The 27663-nt window shown below is 41.4% G+C and overlaps 1 protein-coding gene across 4 annotated transcripts in view; it reads right to left on the bottom strand.

The window, feature by feature from the left end:
- Positions 1–4617: 4617 nt before the first annotated feature.
- Positions 4618–27663, bottom strand: part of LOC124717379 (kelch domain-containing protein 2-like) — a 108748-nt gene continuing 85702 nt past the window's right edge. For all 4 annotated transcript variants that reach the window (XM_047244221.1, XM_047244222.1, XM_047244223.1 and 1 more), the window contains 3 exons: positions 27312–27493; positions 9118–9170; positions 4618–4954 (listed from right to left, as the gene is read on the bottom strand). In XM_047244221.1, the coding sequence (XP_047100177.1) occupies positions 4756–4954; positions 9118–9170; positions 27312–27493 (434 nt within the window). In that variant the 3' untranslated portion in view covers positions 4618–4755. The remainder of the gene's footprint in view (positions 4955–9117; positions 9171–27311; positions 27494–27663) is intronic.

Here is a 27663-nt window from a genome sequence, read left to right as displayed (position 1 = left end):
TATTATCGTATAGATATGATGCAACCAAATTTTTCTATGGGTGCACTGAGACAGTTCCATTTAGTTACCAGATGAATCTTTTCCACACTTCTCTTTACAGCTTTCAGTGTGGTGCAATTTTGTGTCTTAAACTACCCCTCCCCCGCCCCAAATAAATAAATATTATATTACAACACAAGAGCAATCAACAAAATATTTTCTAATACACTTGTAGAAAGGGGCAAAAGGCACTCACCATTTGTGGGGATTTGTCATTGGATGCAAAAAGTTCAGATCATTAATCGTCCCATTGAGGAGATGGCAACAAGTGGGCCAAGTTGTACACCTGATGCTAGAAACAACACATTTTCTTTGAGCATTTCATTACATAAATGATCCAAAGATTTTACTCAAGAGTACATATTTATTATGGAGGGTACAAGGATCACAGATGCAAAGAATGAGACAGAAAATTTATTGAATGGATAATAAACAAGCTAGCCCCAAAACAGTGCTTTACTTAGTGACATTATTTATGTCTTTTTTACAGCAGTATTCATTGCACTGTTTTATATGTAACTTTTGTGTGTGATATGAGGTTCCACTGTACTTCTTAAATGTAACTAATTCTCTTTTATAGCTCCCTTTTAAACAAACACACACACACACACACACACACACACACACACACACACACACACACACACACAGTGTTAGTAAATATAAATATTTCTTTTTCCTAAACCAGACCTGAAGACCCAAACAGCTATCGACATGAAAGTGTTTTGCAGTCTTCTTCGGAACTGGTGCTACATGAATCATGAAGATTACTCATCTGTTCTTCAGCACACAGCACGCGTCTGCGTGACCGACCAACTAAACTAATACAAACCTTTGAGGCTATCGAGCCGGACTGGACATACAGAACAGTACTGCTGCCCAGTTTTAATATCCTACTATTCGTAAATAAACTATCTCACTTTTAGAATGTGCGTATTTTTGTATTATAGTAACTGAAGCAATATACCTACACTATCTTCTACGTCTATTAGTCTCTACTCTTGGCAGTAGTTTCTCTGTGCATTGCATTTACAGAGCCATAGACGAAAAAAGTACAAGAGCGTGCACACACACTCATACAATTTAAACTGTACAAGAATTGTATTAGCGTACGCACTGTAGCATAGTAGATTTCTCTACACAATGTTTAATTTTTGCACAGAACATATTTCTTGTAGTTGCAATCATGTATTGATGTCAGAGAATTCTAGACTAATTTGTACAAAAGTTACAATGCATTATATACTTAAACTTATTGCTAGATACCAATTTCTACAGCCCTAAATAGGTCTATGAGAGTATTTTTGGCAAATTCCCACACTATGTGTGTGAAAACACTGAGTATTTTGTAATTAGAAGATTACTATAACGTTTACATGGTACGTGAAAACTTGTGAAGTATTTTTTAAAGAAAAAAACTGTCACATAAATTGAAATTTAACTACATTTTCCCAGAACATGGGGAAAGGTGGTTCAGATAGTATGCAGAGCTTATGTTGGTGTCATTCTTCAGCACTGCTTTTTTAGTACAAACAAAACTTTAAAGAAAGACCAGTCAAAGCCAACTTGTAAAATCACACTACACAATACTTGTAGCAAAAACAGTAATTTCACAGGAATCTGTAACAAAGTCTCTACGTGGCTAACACCAGTGCAACATAAGAACACTTTCAACATTAAAGTGTTGCTTACATGGAGTACGCACACAGCATCGAGTTTCAAACCAGTTTCACATTATGTGGTTAAGCTTATGTGCAACAGATAAATCACAATAGGCAATAAATATTAAATTACTTACTATAAAAATTCAATACTTTAATAAGAAGAATCAGTATATTTTAAAATGTAGGAAAATGCACTCACCGTAAGGAAATTCTTTGTCTATTTCTTTCTTTTGCCTTTCAGAATAACGATCATTTTCCAGAGAATAGTAATGCCACTCACAAATCTTATGTAGATTGTGGTATCAAACATCTGACTTTCACTTCAAATTTCATTACATAGAAATGGCTTTGAATTTCTTTTCTATGCATGTGGGGACATGAGCACAAAAAATAAAACAATGAAGAGCAACAATGACAACAATAACGTAAGTGAACTTTTTTATACAAATAACAATGGAAGAGTTATGTAGTTACTGCAACTGAGATAAGGTTGTGCGACACTTGTAAAGAGACCAGTATGAGCAGATGAGTGAGAACACTGGGCCTAACAAAAGCAAACTATGGAATAAAAGGAAGGTTGCCAATTCTCACCAAGAGAATCAGTCGCTTGCACTAGGTGCCTTATCCCCACAAAACTGTCACAACCCCTTATGATCTACTCCAGCTAAGTGCCAACAGCGTAACTGTTGTAGAAAGGATTTACTAAGATTTCACCACAGGTAGGTCAGTGCAGTGCCCTGGCTGTTTCTTTGGTATCAGTTTGCAGGCTGCGCTATAAATTCATAATTTAGAGACACACTTAATCCATCATCAATGAATTCAGTTCTCCCTATGACCTCATATTCACAGTCATTTAGCAATGTTTAGATTGCACACTGAGTACTATGCTGCACACTGATTGGAGAACTTCAAAACGAGGACTGAATGGCACTGCAGGAAAATTACACTTCCAAATCTGGCAATAAGACTGTCATGTTTGAGTGTGAACATATTAACGTAAATGCAGGCTATGTCAATGTGAAAGTTGAAAGATACGCTTTGTTAGCATACTGGCTCTTGGTTAGGCTACAGTTTACATTTGTAGGTGCTGAAGATCCAAAAAAAATTCCAATTGACCTTCTTCAAGTTATTCCTATTGTATTAACAAGTGGCCATTGTTACTAAATACAGATTTTGTCCACAACCCTCCCCCCCCCCCCCCTCCCCCACCATAATTTTGTTTAAAAAAAGATAAAAAAACAGCTCAAATGCTTAACATGAGTACTTAAAAGTCAGTATTAGGAATAACAAAAGTTTCGGTTTATTTTTATTTTTAAATAAAATTGTAAGCGAAGTCACGATAGGACAGTGTAATGATCCATCAGTGTCAATTTCAAATCACACGAGTAGGCCTACAAGATAATGTTTTCGTGCAGTCAGACTGTTTAGCAATAGGTGTGAGCACATTTACCTCATTTTCTTACTTCATGAACAATCTGTTAATAGCAAATGCATGATCATATGCACATGTACATTTGAAAATGACTCATGTTGAATATGGCCAAAAGCACTGAATGAATTATCTTATTCAATTAGTATACAGGCTCACTTTGATGTATGAGCTTACAAGCATAAGGAAAATTGTAAATGTTGCTGTACACTTTGATGATGCTTTCGAAACAAACAAAACACTTTTGATCCAAATAATGATGATGTGACTGCAAAAGATGTCACAACCAGACACTGTTCATAAAACACATATTTATTAAGTATGCAATGGACTGAAAATATTGTTACAACTAATATTCTTAAGCAACAGATAAACCCCAATTGAGTGCTACACTGTCATAATTTTCATACTGAGAGCTGTATTTATCTTGGATCTTTTTTTTACACTGTTTTCATGAACCACTTCTCAAAACTCAATTTTCAATGCTCCTGTATTCCATGTTTCACCTTGAAACTCACTCAAAATGCAGAGTGGGACTATGGGCTTAAATACATACTCTAGGATGTGTTACTTCACTTTTATCACATTACAGCATGTAGTTTTCTGTGTAACAAACCCAATGGGTTTATATTAATTGCTTGCTCCAGGACATCTGTTTCAATAAGTGTTCCAAATGTCCCCTGAAAACTGATTAATGACAACCACAAAAAGCAATCACCATTCAGTCTGCAAATGTCAACATCTGATGGTGATGCTTCAGTGCTCACTGGGCATTGCATATTCTCTGCCATTTAGTGATACCTCGATTTATGACTGCAATGATAAATGAATACAAGCTCTGCCTAGCCCCATTTAACTGGGCAAAGCAAACAGTATGTCTTGTTACTGAGAGACCAGTCCAAATACTAGTTATTAGTCTGTCAAAATTCCACAGCTTATATATTCATACTGAAATAAGTGACCCCATCAATCAAATCTGATGAGAAACCACTGAATTGTGGAGTACATCCATTAGTAGCAGTTCCTCCACTTATGGTAACTACCAAAAATTGACCGGTACCAAAGATTCAACTGTGCAAAGGACTGTGAACACCAGGGTAGTAACAACTAATAGTTTCACTTTCACACAAAAGGGGTTTTAAACATAGTACACTACTAAATAAACTTAACTTTTTGGGGAACAAAACCACTGCAGTGTGAAAGGAATAATGCCAATCACATAGCGCAAGGAACAGGACATAAACATCAACATCGCAGCATTCTGAAATTCTAATGCAGTATTTCATTTCCACACGACATGAGACGGACACATTATGTGCATGCAATGAAACTGAAGGTACAGGCTGTAACAGCGTCATGCATCAATGGAGGGATAATAATTTTCTTATAAATAGGAACTGGTGTAATTTGTCTTCTTCTTTTTTTGGAGAAAGAAGGAAGTCAGATATCATATATGGTAAAGACTTAGTTATATGAATGCTGAGATCAGATGTGTAAAACAATGTTTAATGATACTGATGGGTAAGTACACAAAAAAACTGGACACAGTGTTGTAATGAGCAACAATGAGTCAGAAAAATCAAGTCACATGGAGTGTGAGATACCAATCATGCAGAGATCTTATCATCCGCAACCACAGTTGACAGTTGGTGTTGTGGAAAAGTCGTCCCCGCCCTCATAGTATATGCTGCGCGCCCTCCGTTCGACCTGGTCTTGCTCGAGGCGTCGCCTCAAGAGCTCAAGCAGGGAGCGTGGCAGAGCATCTAGCTCTGGTTTGATTCGAGGATCGTCCACTAGCGAAAGTACAAAGTCTACACATAACCTGGAAAATAAAAATTGTTGTCACTCTAAATTTATGCTCCTCGCACATTAGTCTTATGACTGCTTTAACTATTACTGGGTCACATTATTCATAGCCTAATCCTAAATGCTACATTTATGGTGTCAATGTACATCCTGTGATGTGCACTTCAGAAGTACGTAGGCCTATTCGCAGGCCATTCGGTGCGGTTCTCTCGTCAATAGGAGAACAAACAAATTCATCTGGCAATAAAACCTTATGGAATAGCACTTTTCTTCATATTGATCTTCGATTTTCTTCATATGTAAGTGGATTTCGATGTCAGTGCCCACACATCATTTTCATTAATCAGTATGATGCATTTGTCAAACAAAATTAAGAAGTTACCTTTGAATACTTGAAGCACAAGATATTTAATACTTTTGACGTCAGTAGCTGAGTGCGCAGCGTACTAGTATTGTCATCGTAAAGTCACCATTTTGATTATCGCTAGGAGAAATTTTTTTTTACTGTATTTGATTTCTTTATTTATTACAAGAAAGAACTGACAAATAGCGAATCAAACTTTTTAATTAAAAATAATATCTTTTTAATTACAAGAAAGAACTGACAAATAGCGAATCAAACTTTTTAATTAAAAATAATATCTTTTTAGCTTTAATTACTAACCACATGAAAATGAGTTTTTCACAATACATTAAAATTTGGTACAAAAAAGAGAACACATCAAGTAGAAAATTAACTACTTTTTTATTTATAGACACTTTTAACAATAAGGTGTTTCATATTTCTGTATCAAATGCTAATTTATTTTCATGCGACTGATAATAAAACTAAATCAAACAATGGAAAATCCAGAATGGAATGTAACAATATTAGGAAGGAAAGTTGCTACTCACCATATAGTGGAGATGCTGAGTCGCGATAGGCACAACAAAAAGATTCATACAATTATAGCTTTCAGCCATTAAGGCCTTTGTCAGCAATAGACACACATACACACACACGCACGCACGCACACACACACACACTCACGCAAACGCAACTTGCACACATGTCTGCAGTCTCAGATAACTGGAACCAGTGTGGTTTCAGTTATCTGACACTGCAGACGTGTGTGCAAGTTGTGTTTACGCGCGCACGTGCGAGTGTGTGTGTGTGTGTGTGTGTGTGTGTGTGTCCACCACAGCTGACAAAGGCTTTCATGGCCGAAAGCTATAATTGTGTGAATCTTTTTGTTGTGCCTATCCAACTCAGCATCTCCGCTATATGGTGAGTAGCAACTTTCCTTCCTAATATTGATAATAAAACTAAATAGATTTCTCTGAGTTTGAGAACTGCATCCTACTGCTTTAAGAAGCTGACATCCTGTTGAGCATGAAGAAAATCAAAGACAACTTGTCCTCAAGATCCTCCTGTGAGTAACAGAAAGGGGCAGTAGGCGACAGCTGATATCGTGTCAACACAATTAAGGTTACAAGTTTATAGTTTTGCAACAACAAATACATACAAATTATGTCTCAAGCACAGAAAAAGCACAGGAATTTAAAGAAAGATGAATGCAATCAGAAGATTGGTCACAAACAGATATTCATTAACAATCTGAAAGTCGTAATTAGGTCAAGAGGGTGAAGACACAGGGCCTGAAACTTACGGACAGATTAAAGCTGACAAGAGGATGTCCCCAGGACTGGTTATCTACCCTGAGGTGTAGATTAGGGGAGGTTGGGGTTTTAAAAACAGTTTCATTGGGTTTTCATAAAATTTAGATATAAGGTACTTGGTAATTAATTATCATTACATGCTTTAATTTCCTGTAATTCTGCTTCATAAATTTTATACAGTAAGATTACTTCCCCACTTTATAAATCACATTTACTGTGGAACCAGTGGGCAAGAGGTAAAAAAGGTTGACTGGTGCTGCTTTAGACCCAGTAGTTAATGTCAAATCCCATCAAGTGCTTTGAAATTTTTACTCTAAAATCTATATTGGAATGTCTTTAACCATTAGTTTTAGCCAATTAATTGGTTCTCATAAATCTTTTTTTACTTCAGATCCTTTGCCACCTCACTTTAATCGCTGCATTAACTTTCTGTATTTGCTCTCATTTTTCCGTCTCGTCAATCATCTTTCATCTGGTATCATTGTGCATTTCATTTTAATTATTTTGATTGATTTACCTATCATAATATTTAAATATATTACTCTGAAGAGGTGGCAGAGGAAAACACACACTAAGGGATTTAAATTTTTGCAAGCTTTTAGAGCCAGTGGCTCCTCCTCCTGGCAGAAGGGTTGAAGGGGAGGTTTAGGGAAAGGGATACAGTTCAGAAAAGTAACACAGAACCCCAGCTCAGGGGAAACTTACCAGACGGGATGAGAAGGAAAGTTATTTATATCTGCTGTTTCAAAAATGTATTTTTCGTTAGGAGATGTATGTTCATTTGAATGGTAGAGACCGTACAAATATTCAAAACATAAATTCTTGTTGCACTATGGAATAAATAACATAGATGAAGATTTAAATAAAAGAAAGAATAAGAAATGAAACTAAATTCATTCAAAATAAAGAACAGAAATAATGAATGTGATAACATGGACAAAAATACCAAACAATAAAACATAAGAAATTTTTCAAAGGTAATACACAAAAATAATTAAAATCACATCAATAAATATTCAAAAGAGAGCAAATAAAAAGTTAATATGATGATTAAAATGAAACAGTCCAGGATTAGAAATAAAAATTACACTTAAACCAATTAATTTAATAAAATTGATGATCAAGCTCATTTCAATAAAGGGTTAAAAGCATAAATTTCAGAACACCTAATGGGATTCAAACCCACAACATTAAGGACTCCACAACTGTACCTTAACTACTATCCCACCGCTCTGGATAACATTTCGTCGATTCCTCAGGCATTTCGTCGATTCCTCAGGAATGAGGGTCCATTTTGCTGAACAGCTACAGTGTTTGGTACCTGACACTGTAAGCTACCCCTCCATACACATAGTCCTTCCTTCCCATCCCGTCTGGTAAGTCTCCGCTGGCCAGGAGTTCTGGGTGACTTTTCTGAACTGTACCCCTTTCCCTAAACCTCCCCTTTAACTCTTCTGCCAGAAGAAGGAGACACTGGCTCCGAAAGCATGCACAAATTTAAATCCTTTAGTGTATGTGTTCCCCTGCCACCGCTTCGGAATAAATTTTTTATCTATCCATTTATATTATACCACTATATACATGGTTTCACAAAGTTTATTCCAACCTGGGACTTCCTCTTAAGAGTGTCAAATCTGAACTCGAACCCAGAGCCGTGTGTTTTGTGGGCAATGCTCTTACAAGGATGGGATCTGTGTGTCCATCCTGATGCGCACATTTTATAAGCAACTTTAAAATTAGTTTTGGAGATAATTTTCCCCTCACTATTGGACTATCATCCTTTCTGACTACCTTTCCAATGTTCAACTTACAGCAGTGAATATGGCTCAGAGTAAAATAGTGTGCACCAGAGACGTCCACAGTGGCAGAAACTCTACAGAATAAATGCCAAGTGATGACCGTGTAATTATCTCAGGAACTGGTTTGGGTATAACAAATTGTTTCCATTCAAATGGTCCCCACGAATGCTTTATAATTTCTGTGCATACCTGACCAACTGAGTGAGGAGCTAAATTCTGCAATGATTGCTCTCTTGTTAACTGGCATATGCTGGCAAAACTTTGCAGCATTCTTCATGATGATGTGTCTCCCAGGGGTGTTAATCAACAAGGTATACAAGATCTTTATGGACTTAAGAAATGAATTGGCAGATTAAAATTGTTCAAATGTTGCCAACCAGGTATTCTCCAGTCTGCAGCACAGTTTTAATGTAGCAGGACTGAAAGCTTCATTCTGTACACCTTTTTTTCCACTCACCACTCTCCCGACTGTGGGGTAGGGAAACAATAGCTTCTTATGATGTATTTGTGTAAATTTTGATAACAAGAGTCAGGCCAACAAACATATTACTTTCCTTTTGTGTTACACATGCACTGTATGCAGTCTACCCAACTATATTTACTTTTAGATAGCTGACACATTAAATTATTTCTTGATCTTTTGAAATGATACATACAGCAAAGTCAGCTTACACAAAGCTTTGACTAATGATCAGTGATACCTAAGATGATGTATTATTACCTGCGCAAAGACTTAGGTGTGAAGTTCAGAAGTATCAGCTCTTCCGCATGATCCTGAAAAAGAATAAAATAACATTTTGCAGTCAGAACTTTAAAACTGGTTCAGGCAACTATGAAAACATTTAAATGCACCATCCCTGCACTCATTGTTTCTATGGGCCATTTTATCCTCAGATTTGACTTACTAACACACTATGAAATATGTTAAAAAAAGTTCCGAATCTCTTGTTTTCCCACATAAACCAATGAAGTGTGGGAGAGTTGCTTCAGTGGAGATGCCATAGAAACTCAGGATAAATGAGTCTTACAACTGCTTCAAAGATGCCCACCACATCAGTGGATAGCAAACTGCATTTGGCAGATCCTCAACAAGCTGAAATGACAATGTTGTTGTGGGGAATTCGGCTGTCTGGTACAAGTCTTTCTATTTGGTGTGTGTGTGTGTGTGTGTGTGTGTGTGTGTGTGTGTGTGTGTGTGTGTGCGTGAGAGAGAGAGAGAGAGAGAGAGAGAGAGAGAGAGAGAGAGAGAGAGAGAGTCCCGAGTCGAGAAATTCCTCGACCCAGCAAAGGCACGGCAGGTCTGTAGTAAGATCAAGGTCCATCACATTGAGTGCACACCACAATGCCAAATTGTCACAAAAGAATTCTACTCAGAGATCCTTTGTCACCCCTGCGATACTGTGCGGTGCAAACTATTGGATCAGTGAGCAGCAAAAACTCTGCAGTTCCACCACAAGAACAGAACTTCCCATTCTGCACATCTGATTCAGAGTTTCGGGTTCACTGACATCGATCATCCTCCATACAGTCCCATGTTGGTTCTATCCAATTTTCATCTGCAACAACTTCTTCGAGCACTTCACTTTGATGATGATGAAACAGTGCAAACACACGTGACATGGCTCCATTAATGATTTCAAACATTCTAGAGTGACAATATCAACAGACTGATCTCTCACTGAGAGAAATGTGTTCGTCGACAGGGTGACTATGTTGAGAAATAAATATGTAGACACGAAAAATTAAGATGTAGAACATTAGTAACATTTGTTTCACTTAAAAAGCTTTGGCAGTTTTCATACAAAAAGTTCAGAGGAATTACTTATCTGCACAACCTCATAAATGAAAATGAGGTGGGAGATACGATACTGTAAAAGGAATCTGGAAGTGTACTGTAAGACATTAGTCGAAGCAAGGCCCCTACAGTAGACAACAACCTTGGGAGAGCCAGTCATAACAAAACTATTCCACCTCTTGTGTAAGTTACATGAAGTAGGCAAAATACCCTTATATTCATGAAGAAAATAATTATTCCTATTTTCTATTTCACCTCTTGTGTAAGTTATATGAGGTAGGCAAAATACTCTCATATACACAAAGAAAATAATTATTCCAATTCCACAGAAGGCAAGAGCTGACATGTGAATATTACCAACTATTGTGAACTAGTAGTTGAATAAGTCACACTTGCAAAATACTGACACAGTACCTACAGAAGATTGGGAAAATGTCTAAAAGTCAACCACGGGGAAGAACAGTTTGGGCTTCTGGGGAAATGTAGAAACCTGTGAGGCAATACTGACCCTACAGCTGATCTTGAACAAGGGTTTATGGCACTCGTAGTCTTAGAGAAAGATTTTGACAATGGTGACTGGAATATTCTCTCTCAAATTTTGAAAATAGCAGGGATTTAATACAGGGAACAGGAGGTTATTTACAACTTGTAGGGGTTGATGGACATTAAAGAGGGAGTGAGACAGGGTTGTAACTTATCCCCAATAATATTCAATCTGCTTAATGAGCATGATGTGAAGGTAACTAGGAGAAATCTGGACAGGGAATTGAAGTTCAGAGAGAAGAAACAGAAACTTTGCTGTTTGTGATGACATTACAATTGTGTCAGAGACAGCTACAGACTCAAAAGTACAGTTTAATGGAATGGACAATGTCTTCAATTAGATTAGGAAATGATACACTGTACATAATAGACAGGTTTTGCTATTTGGACAGGAAAAAACTGATGATGACTTAAGGAGATAGTATATAAAATACAAATTGGCAATAACAAGAAAAGCATTTTTGAAAAAGAGGAATTTGTTAACATCTAATACAAATTTAAAAGTTATGTAGTCATTTTTGGAGGTATTTGTCTGGAGTATAGCCTTGTACAGAAGTGAAACATCGATGATAAGCCCTTCAGACAAGAAGAGAATAGAAATCGAGTGGGTAGACAGAATAAATAATTAGAGGATACCAAATCGATGAGAAAAAATAAATTTATGGCACAACTGCAATAAAAGAAGGGATCACTTGGCATAACACATCCTGAGCTGTGAAAGAATTATTAATTTTGTACTGGAGGGAAATGTGGTAGGTATTAATTGTAGAGGGAGAACTGAGATGAATGCAGTAAGCAAGTTTAAATGGATGTAGGTTTCAGAAATTATGAAGAGATATGGCACAGGATAGAGCTGTGAGGAGAGCCGCACCAAACCATTCTTCTGAATGAAGACCACAATATCGCACACGTGACTCATGTTTTACTGCCAGAAGACAAAGTGGACCCCTATCCCACCATCGGACATTTCTGGTCTCATCTTTCTACAGGTAGTTGGGAGACCTCAGCTGTTCGACACAAAATGTCGAATCAAAGCACCTTTAGCCGTTTAAATTTCCAGTTATATTATTTGAACAACCAGTTTCAGTACTACATTATGCCATCTTCAGGCCCACTGACTGACGTGCAGGAAGAATCTCAGGTCCAGTCAAAAGAGGGGCCAGCATTCAATGACTGGTAACCTTGATTTCTGACACAGCAATCCCTCCGATCATCACTTGCAGATAAGTGATGACTGAAAGGATCACAGTGTAAAAAATCGATGGATATCAGTCACTGAATGCTGGCCCCTATTTTGAACGGACCAGAGGTGGGATTCTACCTATATATCTGTCAGGAGGCTTGAAGATGACGTAATGTCGTGCTGAAACTGGTTGTTCAAATAATATAACTGGAAATTTAAATGGCTGAAGGTGTTTTGATCTCTGATTTTTTTTCCGTTGTTTCCCATTTCATCTTCAGCTACGTGCAAGAAGTCTACCCTTGTAATAAGTTCACTGCCAATTTCCTGTCTGTATGATTGCCTTTCCCCTAGGAGCTAAAGGTCAGTAGTTTCTGGCGAGTAATGTTTATGTAATGCAGAATTTTGTAAATAGCAGTTTCCAGTAAAAACATGAGCATTTTGGATTATATACGTTTTTTTGGTTATCCATGTGATTTTGGGTCCACATTAGCCAGCATAATTGGCAGTTTGCTGTACTTCTATATTCTAGGAACTGCTTCCCTCTGACATCTGTATGCATAGATGGCTGAACATCCCCAGGTGGGGCCTCCCAACCAATAATGAATGCCATCCAATAATTTAATTTTTTTAATGCATCACTTGTTACTCTTTTCCATCATCTTGGACAGTTTCCAGCCACTGGCTGGGTCTGTCGGGAACACAAGCCTCTCCATCGTGTTCTGTCTTTCCACCATTCCCCCTCTTCCACCTTCGTCCAGTTCTCTCCTCTTCTCGTCACACATTCCTTCACTCCCTTCACCCATCTATCTCTTGGTCTTCCTCTGGGCCTCTTCCCCTCCAGTTGCAGATCAAACATCCTGTTTGGAATTCTTCCCTCATCCATTCTCTTCATGTGTCCATACCACTGCAGTCTTGATTTTTCTATCCTGTCCTGTACTGGTTCCTCCTTTAGTCTTTCCCTCACATACACATTTCGCAATCTGTCTCGTCTTGGTACACTCAACCTGCTCCTCTGGAACTTCATTTCACTAGCCTGTATTCTACTTTTGTCGCTTTTGTGCATTACCCATGTCTCACTTCCGTATGCCAATATGGGGACAAAGTAGGTTCGGTATATAATTCCCTTGGATTTCTGTGGCACCTCCTTGCTCCAAATAAGCCCCCTAATGCATTTGTAGAACTGCCCTGCTTTTCTGCACTCTTCTTCCACTGCTGTTAAATTTGATATTACAAATATATTACCATACATGTCTCCCCCCCAACTTTTCTCCTCCTTTCCATCAATTTCTTGTGTGCTGATGAAACAGGGTTCTTACATTAGTAGAAGAGAGCGGCAAGAGGCAATGATGGAAGCTACAATGGACCAAAATTTTCTTAAGGGTAAGGTAAGAAAGAACCTGCAACACATTTAACATAGAAATGTTTTAACATTTTCATTGCATTTCTGTTACTAAATTCATTGACCATAAAGGCGAAAACTTCTGGTTCATTTGCCATTCATGTGTGCTTTGGAATCAAAGCACAGTGACAGAACTATCACAATCTGACCACAATTTAAAAATGATCAGTACAAATTAAACTGCTAGATCATTGGTCCCTTGTTCCGATTAAAATAATTCCACAAGGGTGGGAGTAAAATAATCGAGACATACAAAACACAGCTGGAAGAAAGAACACCACAAGAATGACAGAAGGGCAAAAAACATGTAGAAGAGATCGAAACAAGAGAGCAGATTACCATGGCTGGCTGACCATGAGAATAAAAAGGAGAACCCGGCCACTCTGCAACACATTAAAACTTCCACCCTAAAAGAACTAGGGTGGAGAACACAGAGGGACAAATGACATGCACTAAAACTTAAATCAAATGATAAAACCCAAATCGTAAAACTAAAGCTTCTGTAGAGGCATTGTCACCCAACACCGAAGGTAGGTTGCTGGGAAAGTTAACAGTCCACTGTAGAGCGACTAAAAGTGAGCAGTCCAGCAAGAGGTGGATGACATTTATTTGTCAGCCACAGTGACACCGAGGTGGGTCCTCGTGACTGAGGAGGTAACCATGCATTAGCTATGTATGGCCAATGCGGAGCCGGCAGAGGACAACTGATTCCCTGTGACAGGAGCACATGGAAGACTTCCACAAATTCATAGTCTCCTTAATGACACACAGTTTATTGTGTGTACTGTTATGCAATTCTGTCTCCCAAAGCCAAAAAACCCTGAGGTGTACGACAGAACGCAAGTCAGTTTTGGAGATGCCCATCTCCAGAAGTGGTTTGTGCGTATCCTGTTTGGCCAGCCTGTCAGCAAGTTCATTGCCTGGTATTCTGGCAAGTCCTGGGGTCCACACAAACACCACTGAACGATGAGACCATTCCAGGGTATAGATGGACTCCTGAATGGACGCTACCAAAGGACGGCAAGAGTAGCACTGGTCGATAGCTTGTAGGCTGCTCAAGGAGTCAGTACACATGAGAAATGACTTGCCAGGGCATGAGCAGATGTGTTCAAAAGCATGAGATCTGGCTGCCAGCTCTGCAGTGAAAACACTGCAGCCGTCTGGCAAAGAGTGCTGTTCAATATATCCTCCATGAACATACGCAAAGTCTACGTGACCATCAGCCATCGAGCCGCTGGTGTAAACCACTTCATGGCCTCGGTACATGTCGAGAATCTAGAGGAAGTGACAGCGGAGAGCTGCAGGGTTAATGGAGTCCTTAGGGCCACGCGAAGGTCCAGAAGAATCTGCGGCCTAGGTGTTTACTGTGGAGGTGTACATGAACAGACCTCAAGGAGAGGTGGTAATGGGAGGGACTCGGGACTGCCGATGTAGGAGATGAACCACCGCGGTTGGGAAAAGGAGATGTTAATTCGGATGTGCAGGAGAACTATGAACATGTCAAGCAGTTGTGCATGCCTAACCTTCAATGGAGGGAATCCGGCCTGCACCAGGACACTGGTCACCGGACTCATTCTAAAAGCTCCCGTCACTAGGCGAACGCCACAGTGGTGCACAGGGTCAAGTATACGCAACGCTGAGGGTGCCGCCAAACCGTAAACCAGACTCCCATAGTCGAGGCGGGATTGAACACGGGCTCTGTAGGACTGCAGCAGTGTAGAGCGAGCTGCACCCCAGTTGGTGTTGCTCAGGCAATGGAAGGCATTGAGATGCTGCTAGCACTTCCGCTTAAGCTGACGAAGGTGAGGTAGCAAAGTCAATTGGGTGTCGAAAACCAGTCCTAAGAATCGATATGTCTCCACTACAGTGAGTGGATCGTCAGGAAGGTAAAGTTCTGGTTCAGGATGAACGGTGCGACGCTGACAGAAATGCATGTCATATGACTTAGTGGCTGAAAACTGAAAGCCGTGGAGTAGAGCCCATGATTGCACCTTGAGAATGGCTCCCTGTAGGCAATGCTCGGCAACACCAGTACTACAGGAGCAGTATGAAATGCAGAAGTCATCTGCATACAGAGAAGATGAGACCGACAGCCCTACAGCTGCTGCTAGACCGTTAACAGCCTCTAAAAATAGAGACACTCAATACGGAGTCCTGTGGAACGCCATTCTCCTGAATACGAGGGGAATTATGGGAGACACTGACTTGGACATAGAAAGTACAGAGTGACAGGAAGTTTTGAATAAAAAGTGGGGGCAGGCTCCGGAAACCCCACTCATACAATGTGGCAAGGATATGATGTCGCCAGGTCGTGTTGTATGCTTTATGTAAGAAAAAAAAAAAAAAAATGGCAACCAGATGTTGGCATCTGGAAAAAGCTGTTCGGATGGCAGTCTCGAGGGACACATTATCAGTGGTAGAGCGACCCTGGCGGAAGCCGCCCCGACATGGAGCCAGTAGCTCACGTGACTCCAGGACCTAACCCAACCTTCGATACACCATACGTTCCAGCAGCTTACAAAGAAAGTTGGTGAGGCTGATGATCCAGTAGCTATCCACATCAAGTGGGTTTTGACTGGGTTTGAGCACCAGAATGCCGGTGCTCTCCCACCATTGTGATGGAAAGGTGCCATCGCACCAGGTCCGGTTGAAGATGACAAGGAGATGTCACTTGAAGTCAGACAAGAGTTGTTTAATCATCTGACTATGGATCCAATCCAGCCCAGGAGCTGTGTCAGGGCAATGTGCAAGGACGCTGAGAAGCTTCAACTTCGTAAATGGGGCGTTATAGTGTTCACTGCGGCATGTAGTGAACGAGAGGACTTTTCTTTCCATCCGCCATTTGAGGGTGTGAAAGGCTGGGGGATAGTTCTCTGACACAGAGGCTCGAGCATAGTGCTCGGCAAAGTGCTTGGCAATCGCATTTGCATCCGTAGATAGCACACCACTGATGTTAATGCCAGGGACACCTGCTGGGGTCTGGTACTCAAAATGACGTTTGATCTTCGTCCAGACTTAGGAAGATGACGTATGACACCCAATGGTCGACAGTATCTCTCCCAACATTCCTGTTTCCGTCGTTTTATAAGCTGGCGAATGTGGGCACAGAGCTGTTTCGAGGCTATTAGGTGCTCTAGAGAAGGGTGCCGCTTACGTCGCTGTAGAGCTCGCCAGCTCTTTTTAATTGCCTCAGCGATTTCCGCCGACCACCAAGGGACTGTCTTTCACCGGGGGCACCCTAAAGAATGAGAGCTCGCATGTTCCGCCGCAGAAATGATCATTGTAGTGACCTGCTCAACGACAACATCAATGGCACCATGTGGGGGAGATTCAATGGTGACAGCAGACGTGAAGGCTACTACCCAGTCTGCCTTAGTCCATCTGGATAGTCGTCCGTGGGCATGTCGCCGGGGGAGTGACAGGAAGATAGGGAAGTGGTCACTACCACACGTCATCATGTGCTCTCCAATGCATAGATGGGAGAAGGCAAGGACTGCAAACCGAGAGATCAATGGCCCAGTATGTGCCATGTGCCACACTGAAATGTGTGGGGACACCTGTATTTAAGAGGCAGAGGTCGAGTTGTGACAGTAAATTTTCGACCTCCCTACCTCAGCTAGAAGCATGGTGCCAACCCATAAGGGGTTATGTGCATTAAAATCTCCCTCTCAAAAGTAGGAAAGGTTTAGGGGGTTTATGTATCATACGTTCAGGGGCACTGCACCATCTGGAGGAAGATATACATCGCAGACAGTTATTTCCTGTGTCGTCCTTATCCTGACAGCCACAACTTCAAGAGGGGTTTGAAGGGACACAGGTTCACTACATACTGAGTTCAGGACATAGACGCAAACTCCACGTGACACTATTATAGTTGCGGCGATTCCTGTAATATCCCTTATAGCTGCAGAGTGCAGTGGTCCGCATTGCCGGGAACCAGGTTTCCTGGAGGGCAATACAGAAAGCAGGCGTAAAGCTTAACAGTTGCCATAGCTCAGCCAGGTGGAGCAAAAAACTGCTGCAGTTACAGTGGAGCATGATGTGATCGTGAGACTGGGCAGGCATGAAATACCCAATGAGGCACTCATCACTTCAGGGTCACCTGCTGCCACCAGATGAGTACCTGCGCGATTGACATACATTGTGTCTGAGGGCCGAACAAGATCTAGGTCTTCAGCGGCACCAGAATCTCCACTTCATCCTTAGACACAGAGCTTGTAGGTAGTGGTTGTGTGTGTGCCACTGCAGGGCCTTGGTTCTTAGGGTCATTTTCTTTTTAGGTTTCTTTTTCTGCTCCTTAAGCTTGTCTGGCTGGGAGGGCTTCACTGATTCAGTCTCAGGGGCTGAGGAGGACCGTGATGCCCTACTACCAGCAACCTGTGGTTGCTTCAGCCAATGGCAGTTGTCAGCTTTGCCATTGGTAGGAGCCTGGGAAGGGAGTGACCTAACGGATCCCTTCCTGGAGAGAGGAGCCGAAGAAGACTTACACTTCTCCAGCTGAGAAGTGGGGACTGACATCCCCGATGGTTTGGGGGGGGGGGGGGGGGTTTGCTCCTGAAGTAGGTTGTGCAGGAGCAACAGGAAGGCAAGTGCCTCCCCCCCCCCCCCCAAAAAAAAAAAAATCAAGGAGGCAGGTGGAGTCTTGACAGCTCTGAGAGCCAGCTCGATGTGGCAGAACGGAAGATGGTAGAACCTTTGTCATAGCAGCGGCGTAGGTTGATGTCATATACACAGGATGTAGCCTCTCGGTACAGGGAGTATTGGGATGCGAAGGACATCCACAATCCTGACAGGTGATGCTGGAAGTACAGCAGGAAGACCTACGCTTCTAGCACTTAAAGCATCGCATTGGGGGAGGCCTTTTCATCACAGTGGTAGACCATCACCTTGACCTTCTCGGGTAATGTGTCACCCTCGAAGGCCAAGATGAAGGCACCAGTGGCAACCTGATTATCTCTTGGACCCCGGTGGATGCACCAGACAAAATGGACACCTCTAAATCGGCGCGCAGCTCATCATCAGACTGCAAAAGGAGGTCCCTGTGAATTATGATACCCTGGACCATATTTAAGCCCCTATGGGGTGTGATGGAAACAGAAACATCCCCCAGCTTGTCACAGGCTAGTAGTGCCCGTGACTGGGCAGAGGATGCTGTTTTGATAAAGACCGACCCTGACTGCATTTTGGACAAGCCCTCCATCTCGCCAAACTTGTCTTCTAAATGCTCCACAAGAAACTGAGGTTTCATTGACAAGAAAGATACCCGATCAACACTCGTATGTACGAGGTACCGGGATGAATAAGCTTCGCTGCCATCCTTAGCCTGGTGTTCCTCCCATGGTGTGGCCTGGGGAGGGGGGGAGTGCATATTGGGGTCGTATTTCTTAGCATTGAAGTTAGACCTTGATCACTTGGAGACTGCTGGTGTCTGACTACCAGGAAGAGATGATGTACTACGCTTCATGGCATGTCATCTGCCCTGATGCCACCCACTCCGACCAGGGGTCCTCCCCATGGGCGTCAACCAGCTGCAGAAAAGGCCACCTGGCTGGGAGGCATCAGCAAAGCGATCCCTTTGTGGTCAGGGGGCCACAACAAACAGAGTTCATGGCGGTCCCACCACATCGGACTGGATACCGTGCTGGATATCAGGCACAAACAAGCTAAGAAGTCTATTTTCATTGACAGTGCAGAAAGCGATACTGCAAAGAGGATGGAGGTAAATGCACCCAGGAGGGTGACCTCGCCCAACAGCTGGAGCATGAGCGAAGTGCAGATCCATGTCGACGAAGGAAGCGAGAGGTCTCAGCGCATGAGGGACACTATGCACCATGTAAGGTGCCCTCCCCCAATTGGCTCACTCTTTGAGAAATTTTTGAAAAATGGAGGTCAAATCCTACAGGGGACCATCACACAAAGGCCAAAACATGTGAGACTCCTTTTAGTCGCCTCTTATGACAGGCAGGAATACCTCGGGCCTATTTTACCCTCGAACTCACAGGGGGAAATTTAATAGGTAATGGAAAAAATATGACAGGTAGAAAATCTCTGGGAAACCACCAAAAAAGGCAAGTTAGCAGAAATTGCTGTGGTGTGTAGAGATCAGTACTGGAACAAATAGCACAGGAGTCTGTTACTAAGGGAGTTATCTCTATAAGGCAAGAAGAGACTAAAAGGTTGGCCCAACACAGCAGTGTGTAATGTCGGCTAATCATCGATGGTAATTTCAACTAAACAGTGATAGGCTATAATAACTGCTCACAAAACATCAATGTTAAATAAAGGATTTACGACAGAATGGCATAAAACACAACATGCAAACACATCATTTATCATATTTATTAATCAATAAACATAACAATATGTAAGATTATGTATCCCACAACTATCTGTCAATATACTGTAACAATAACATTTTCAACAGATGATTTCCCTTCAGTCTATTAGTTGTTGATAGCGAGCACATCCCACTTTTGAGAACAGTCTTTAATAAGCCGACGATGGGGCTATCCAAATCAAATAATAATTTGCAATGTTTTGCAGCTTTGGGTAGGTAGACTCAATGATACTCCTAATGGATCTTGTTCAAGGTGTAGGATATCAACGTTTCAACTTGTTTGTTGCTCATCCTCACTGGAAGTCATTTAAATAGCTGCAAGCAAATTGTTTCAAGATTTTGACTGCCTTCAAACTGCAGCATGAACGGCTAATATATAATGGTCTCAGTCAGTTTTAAGACTTTTCGATTTCTGACCTCTGTTACGATGTTACATTTCAGTCTCTCCAGTAGTCTGTATTGATTGCATACCTGATATTTTGATACTAAACATAACAATTACAAGGATTACTTTACTGCTGGCAACAGATTTTCTATACAAATTTCACAAGCAGTAAATTTTGCAACTGCAGAATGTCACAACCGTCTCCAGCTGTTTGCATCGGTGGTGCACTAACGTGGTATTTAATGACATCTCTGGACACAGCTGCAAAACTCCTTCAACCATATAATACGTCGAATTCCACTTACTGAATATGTCTTGAATTAGTTTGAGGTCTGATCCTTTTCTTAGCTCATCACCTGCTACTATATTTTATATAAACCACATTACAACCCTTTTCACAGAAGTAATTTACCAGTCTTTTCAACAGAAGTTTTTGTTACCAAATTGAATACGCAGTGGAAACACGATATATGACTTTTTCTTCCAAATGATATTTCTACTCCTTTAACCACAGGACTGATGATGCTACAAGACACGATCACAAAATGATTCGTTCAAATGAAAAAAGAAATTGACGACTGGTAAGAAGTAGTCCACATTTTCGCCGACACTGGAAGTCGATATTCTGCCTTCTACATCGATATTAAAATGTTACAAAGACTTCAGTACAGAATTTAAAATATCGACGTCTAAACTCCTGACATCAATATTTTGAAAATACTGTCAGTTGTCGGATACTCTAGATTGACATTGGAAGAGATCGAAAATGACTGTAAACAGAACAAAACAGGACAAAGACGCAAATAGACACGAGGTGAGAGGTCCGGCGGCACCTTGAGCTTGATGCGGGTGTAGTAGTGCGGCTGTGTGAGCCCCGAGTGCACGAGCAGCTGCCCCTCCCCGGTGCAGCAGGCCCCATGCCAGCAGCGGGGCTCCCCGTGGTCGTACGGCAGCACCACCTCCGTCCACTTCAGCTCCCACTCCTCCCCTGTCTCGCCGACATCGAGCATCCAGCAGTCGTCTGCTCGCACAAACGTCGCACGTTCACACTGCTAGCTCTGTCACTGGTACTGATCTTCCCGGGCACAGTTTCCATTTACCTGCTCCTTCCAATTGAATATCCTTCAATTTGGTAGGTGAGGGGAGGGGACAGTGTATTACTGGCGAGTCAGAAACCGAGCTACAAAAGTGAGGTGCCCGTACTGTTTTGTCCTGTCGCTGTAAGCTCATCCATCTCTTACGATGGAACGGTGCTCTGACAACTACCAATATTTACTGAATGAAAATATTGAGAGAGACCCAATAAACTGTAATTTCCCTTCCCCTATATTCGTCATTTTCCCCTCTATTTGTACAGTAGTCCAAAAATAGTTTGATGACGAATGTACGCCCCATCACTTTTAGCGCGCTGTGTATAGACTTTAAGATACACACCACACTTATGCCACAAAATGTACTCCGATGCAGTTAGTAAAAAATACAGAGCTTCCCATATCGTTGGAAGGAGCATGTCTGCCATGGCTCTGCACAGTGTTGGTTTGTGTAGTGTTCACACTTCGGCACTCAGTCATTGCACACCTCTGACTGGTATCCTTGTACTAGCCAGACAGTGTTAAGTAAGACATGCAACATGTCCGAGCACTTCTGGCCAGAAGAATGGGGGAACAACATGTGCTGTTTACTTGAATCTACTGCCAATTAAATTCACTTACAGTGTTTTCTTAAATACAATGAGTGTATGAACGAAAGCATAGAAAATATTGCTATTCCTCATCTGCTTCCAATTAAGAAGTGAGGAACTGTTGGATTCTTCCTTCTACTATTCTATACCAATATCAATATCACTAACCACAAAATATCAACTAGAGAGATTTCATGTGTCATGATTCACTTACTTACTTGATTTTTATCCTCAATACATACCTCAGGATGGCATTCCTATTCCCTTTTCTTACCATCTAAGAAAGGGGCCTAGGAGACTGGCCCTCATTGCTTTTCTTCAAATATGATTTGAAGGTTAGCACCCAGACAAATTTCCTAAAGCAATACAATGCAATTCAAAAAGCCAAAGATAGCCGAGTGCTGGTTTGAATCTTGCAAGGGGGCATATTTTTTTTATTTTCATTGAAATCCCATAATTATTATGAAATGGAAACATTAGTTAACAAGTACTGAATCTCATTTTTTAATAACATGTTTATATTTTTAATTACTAATCACTTGAATATGTAAGCCATTAAGCCATCATCATCATGATTTCCCCCCCCCCCCCCATCCAACATCTGGTCGGGTTGGGGTATCAATGGTACTTCGCCACTTTACTCGGTCTTTCCACCATTCTTCCTCTACAATTTGGTTTCATAGTAGGTTTCTCCTCCTCAAAATCATCCTTATTGTATCAATCCATCTTGTTCTCGGTCTTCCTCTTGGTCTCAATCTTGAACTCCATCATTCTTCTTGGTATTCTTCCCTCTCCCATCCTCTTCACATGCCCAAACCATTTTAATTTATTCTTTTCAATTTTCCCGGTCAACTTCTCCACTCCAATTTCCTCCCTAACATCTTCATTTTTCACTACGTCTCTGTTCGTCTTCCCTAGCATACTTCTCAGAAACTTTATTTCACTGGACTGTATCCTACTCTCCTCTCTTCTAATCACAGTCCAAGTCTCTGAGCCATAAATTAGTATGGGTGGGAAGTAAGTCTTGTATAGCACCAGCTTGCACCTCATTGGCACTTCCCTTCCCCACACCAAGCCCCTCACACACTGGTAAAATGTACTACTCTGTTGTATTCTTTTGCTAATTTCTGTCTCCAAATGAGCTTTCCCCATTAATACACTTCCCAAATATTTATAGTTGTCCACTATTTCAATATCCCGTCCCTTAATACGAGTTTGTCCCTTGCCCTCTCTTTCCCCTCTGGTTACCACCATAGTCTTGCTTTCCTCCAGACTAAATTTTATTCCACATTTCTCGACCTTATCATTTAGGATGTCTATTTGTTTTTGTACCTCCTTACTGCTTGTTCCCCACACCACAAATAGTAACAACTTCATTCCCCTTCCTCTATCGGCTTATTTGGCCTCTTTGACTATTTCATCCATCAGTATTATAAATAGTAGTGGTGATATCACAATTCCTTGTCTTAGTTCCGTAACATTCTTACCCATACCTTTTCCCTGGGAACACTGTCATATGCTTTCACTGGGTTGAGAAATGTCATCACCAGATCTTTCCCATACTCCCAATGTCTTTCCATCAACTGTCTCATACTAAAGATTGGGTCCACTGTTGATCTACCATGACGAAAGCCATACTGCTTCTCTTCTAACTGCCCTTCCACTTTTTCCCTCACTCTTCTTTCCAGTATCCTCTCCATTATTTTAGCTACTTGGGATATGAGTGTAATCCCTCGATAGTTGTCACATACTTTCCTGTAACCCTTCTTGAAAACTGGGGTTATTATTCCCTTTCCCAATTCTTCTGGTACACATTTTTGGGTCCAAATCTTATTAGTCTATATAGCCACTGTAGCCCAACTGGTCCAGCTACCTTTATCATCTCCACAGTAATTTCATCTATCCCAGGTGCCTTTCCTGTTTTTATTTTTCTCAGAGCTAGTTCCACTTCTAACATCGTTATATCCTCCTCTTCTTCCAGACCCCTGCCGTACTTCTATCCCCTTTCCATTGCTGTTCTTCACATTTAGTACACTACCGGCCATTAAAATTGCTACACCACGAACATGACATGCTACAGACGCGAAATTTAACCGACAGGAAGAAGATGCTGTGATATGTAAATGATTAGCTTTTCAAAGCATTCACACAAGGTTGGCGCCAATGGCGACACCTACAATGTGCTGATATGAGGAAAGTTTCCAACCGATTTCTCATACACAAACAGCAGTTGACTGGTGTTGCCTGGTGAAACGTTGTTGTGATGCCTCGTGTAAGGAGGAGAAATGCGTACCATCACGTTTCCTCGTGTTGGTGGAGATCCAATAACTGTTAGCAGAATATGGAATTGGTGGGTTCAAGAGGGTAATACGGAATGCCATGCTGGATCCCAACGGCTTCATATCACTAGCAGTCGAGATGACAAGCATCTTATCTGCATGACTGTAACGGATCGCGCAGCTATGTCTCGATCCCTGAGACAACAGATGGGGACGTTTGCAAGACAACAACCATCTGCACGAACAGTTCGACAATGTTTGCAGCAGCATGGGCTATCAGCTCGGAGACCATGGTTGTGGTTACCCTTGACGCTGCATCACAGACAGGAGCGCCTGAGATGGCGTACTCAACGACGAACCTGTGTGCACGAATGGCAAAACGTAATTTTTTCGGATGAATCCAGGTTCTGTTTACAGCATCACGATGGTCGCATCCGTGTTTGGCGACATCGTGGTGACGCACACTGGAAGCGTGTATTCGTCATCGCCATACTGGTGTATCACCCGGCATTATGGTATGGGTTGCCATTGGTTACATGTCTCGGTCACCTCTTGTTCGCACTGATGGCACTATGAACAGTGGACGTTACATTTCAGACGTGTTACGGCCTGTGGCTCTACCCTTCATTCGATCCCTGCGAAACCCTACATTTCAGCAGGATAATGCACGACCGCATGTTGCAGGTCCTGTACGGGCCTTTCTGGATACAGAAAATGTTCGACTGCTGCCCTGGCCAGCACATTCTCCAGATCTCTCACCAATTGAAAATGTCTGGTCAATGGTGGCTGAGCAACTGGCCCGTCGCAATACGCCAGTCACTACTCTTGATGAACTGTGGTATCATGTTGAAGCTGCATGGACAGCTGTACCTGTACACACCATCCAAGCTCTGTTCGACTCAATGCCCAGGTGTATCAAGGCCGTTATTACGGCCAGAGGTGATTGTTCTCGGTACTGATTTCTCAGGATCTATGCACCCAAATTGCGTGAAAATGTAATCACATGTCAGTTCTAGTATAATATATCTGTCCAATGAAACCCGTTTATCATCTGCATTTCTTCTTGGTGTAGCAATTTTAATGGCCAGTAGTGTAATTTATCACAGTGCTCTTTCCATCTTTTCCTTATCTCCTCTGGTTGCATTAATAGCTCTCCGCTTTCCCCTTTCCCTAGCTTTGTGTATATTTTTTCCTTCCTCATACTTTTTGTAATTCAATATATTATCCTCTTACCACTAGCAATATCTTTTTCCAACTCTTGGGTGAATTTCTCCCAGATTTTCCTTTTCTTCTGCTACCATTTTCTTACACTTATATTTACTCTCCTGGTATTTCCTTTTACTTTCAGCTGTTCGGCCTCTGTTCCATTCATGTCAGGCTTTTTTCTTTTCTTTTACTGCCTCCTTCACTCTCTCATTCCACCATGGTGTCTCCTTTTCCTTTACCCTTCTGGGCACTCTGCCACAGGTCTTCTCAGCAGAGCTTACAAATACTTCTTTGAACTTACTCCATTCCTCTTCCACATTGCCATACTCGATGTTAGGGATTTTATGCTTAAGTAACTCCTTACACTTTTCTTGTACCATGCCATCCTTTACTTTCTACACTTTTATTTTCCTTTCCCTTTCTTCCTTTATGTCTTTCAATTCATCGAATCTCATCTTTGCCACCACCACTCGATGGTCTCCATCAAAAGCCTCTCCTGAGAGTGCAGTTACACCAGTCAACTGTCTCCGATTTTTCTTTTCCACCACCTTCGTCCGTCTATCACCCCACCCGTATCTCGTTACCTTTTGGCTGTTGTTTTTAGGGAACCATGTGCTGCTCACAACCAGCCCGTTTCTTTCACAGAAATCAACCAGTTTCTCTCCTTCCTCATTTTTCCTCCCATATCCATGTGGGCCAATTATCTCCTCCTTCCCCAGCCTTTCTTTGCCTACCTGAGTATTTGGGTCACCCTTTACTATTGCTTCCACATCTGTAATTAAACTCTCTAATACCTCTAGAAAATCCTCTATGTTCTCTTCTTTATTTCCTGTTTGTGGCGCATATACTTGGATGAAATCCTTCACTACATTCCTTGTCCTCAGCCGAATCCTCATCATCCTATCACTTGTGTATTCTACTGCTTCCACACATTCTTCTAGGTTTGGTTTTACTATGATACTTACTGCATTTTTGGCTTCTTGTCCACCACTCCAGTAGAGCCTTTCCTCATTTTCCTCCATCCTCTTTCCTTCCATCTAACTTCACTAAAGACCCATCAGTTCTTTGTTCTCCTTTTACATGAAGTCTATCAACTCTTCCGCCTTCCCAGTAAGGGTCATCACATTAATGATATCCGCCTTCATTGTGTAGGTGCCTAGTTGCCCACTTCTCACAGTTCCCCCAGCAAGAACTGCGCGTCACCTGCAGGGAATGCCCTAACCTTTTCTGAGGCTGGTTTTGAAGTACCATTTCACATATATGTAAGTATTCAAAATATGGTACACAAGTGTAGAAAAATGGAAAACATAATGCTATTTTTATTTCTGGAGATTGAACAGTATAAAGGATGTACGTAATTTTGCTCATTTAACAATAATGCATTCCTTGTCTATATCAAATTTTAATATTTTCATGTGATTAGAAAATTACACACAAAACATTATTATCTTTATTAAAAATTATGATTCAGTTTTTGTTAAGTAACATACTAATTTGATAATATAGGATTCAGACAAAAGTAAAAATGTTACTACTAGTGAGAACTGAATCAGGACTTTGCGATTTTAAGACTTTTACGCTACGCATTCAGCTACAGGTGAATCTTGCAAAATGATGGAAATTTTTTGTACTTAACAGTACATAGAAATCTTATGAGCTTCGAAGGCAATTTTTTTCAAGCTGCTTTGACAATTGCATCATAACACTTTAGGAACTTACTTACACACATTGAAATTAATATTCAGCAAGTATGAAGAAAATCAAAGAGGATCAGTCTATATGGTTCCCCCATAAGACATCACCACCACACTTCTGAGTGCAAACTTGCTACCAAAACCACCTATTATGAATAACTCCCACCGACAAGTACGCATGTACTCATGTATTTATGGTGGAAATTCAAAAATAACCTACTGAGACAACCACATATGTGCAACAAAAATCATTTTTGCAGTGTGCGTGCAGGTGCGGATTGCAAATGTAGCGGGTCACAAACGACACAGTTTACCAAGCAAACATTTTGAACACCGGTGGGTGACTTCCGTACCTCGGATACTACCTGGTGCTTCTCATTATAATGTATACCTACTGAAAATGTGACACTCACCTTCCCAGCAAACATTTCGTCGGTGCCAAAGATATTTTTGGCATAGCCGCCTATGACGACAATTTCGCCAGTTGGGACCAGTGGGGCCTTGTGCCAGAGCCGTGGCTTCCTTTTGTGGATGGAGGGTATGTCCTTCAGCTCTGACCACGCGATATCCGGCACCTCCAGCACCCAGCAATCGTCTGGCGACCGTGCAGGAAACACAATTGCACACAATCACTATACATGCTGTGAGTTTAAACATAGTAAGTTTGGCTAAGAGTTACTGTCTGCTTACAGAACAAAGTTGATGCAGCATGCTGTAAAATAAAGAGTACCATTGCACTGTTAGAGTTAGCTGGTGTGAGGCTAT

Source organism: Schistocerca piceifrons, chromosome 9 (genome assembly GCF_021461385.2).
Source record: "Schistocerca piceifrons isolate TAMUIC-IGC-003096 chromosome 9, iqSchPice1.1, whole genome shotgun sequence".
NCBI lineage: Eukaryota > Metazoa > Arthropoda > Insecta > Orthoptera > Acrididae > Schistocerca > Schistocerca piceifrons.
This window is presented reverse-complemented; position numbering and strand designations above follow the sequence as displayed.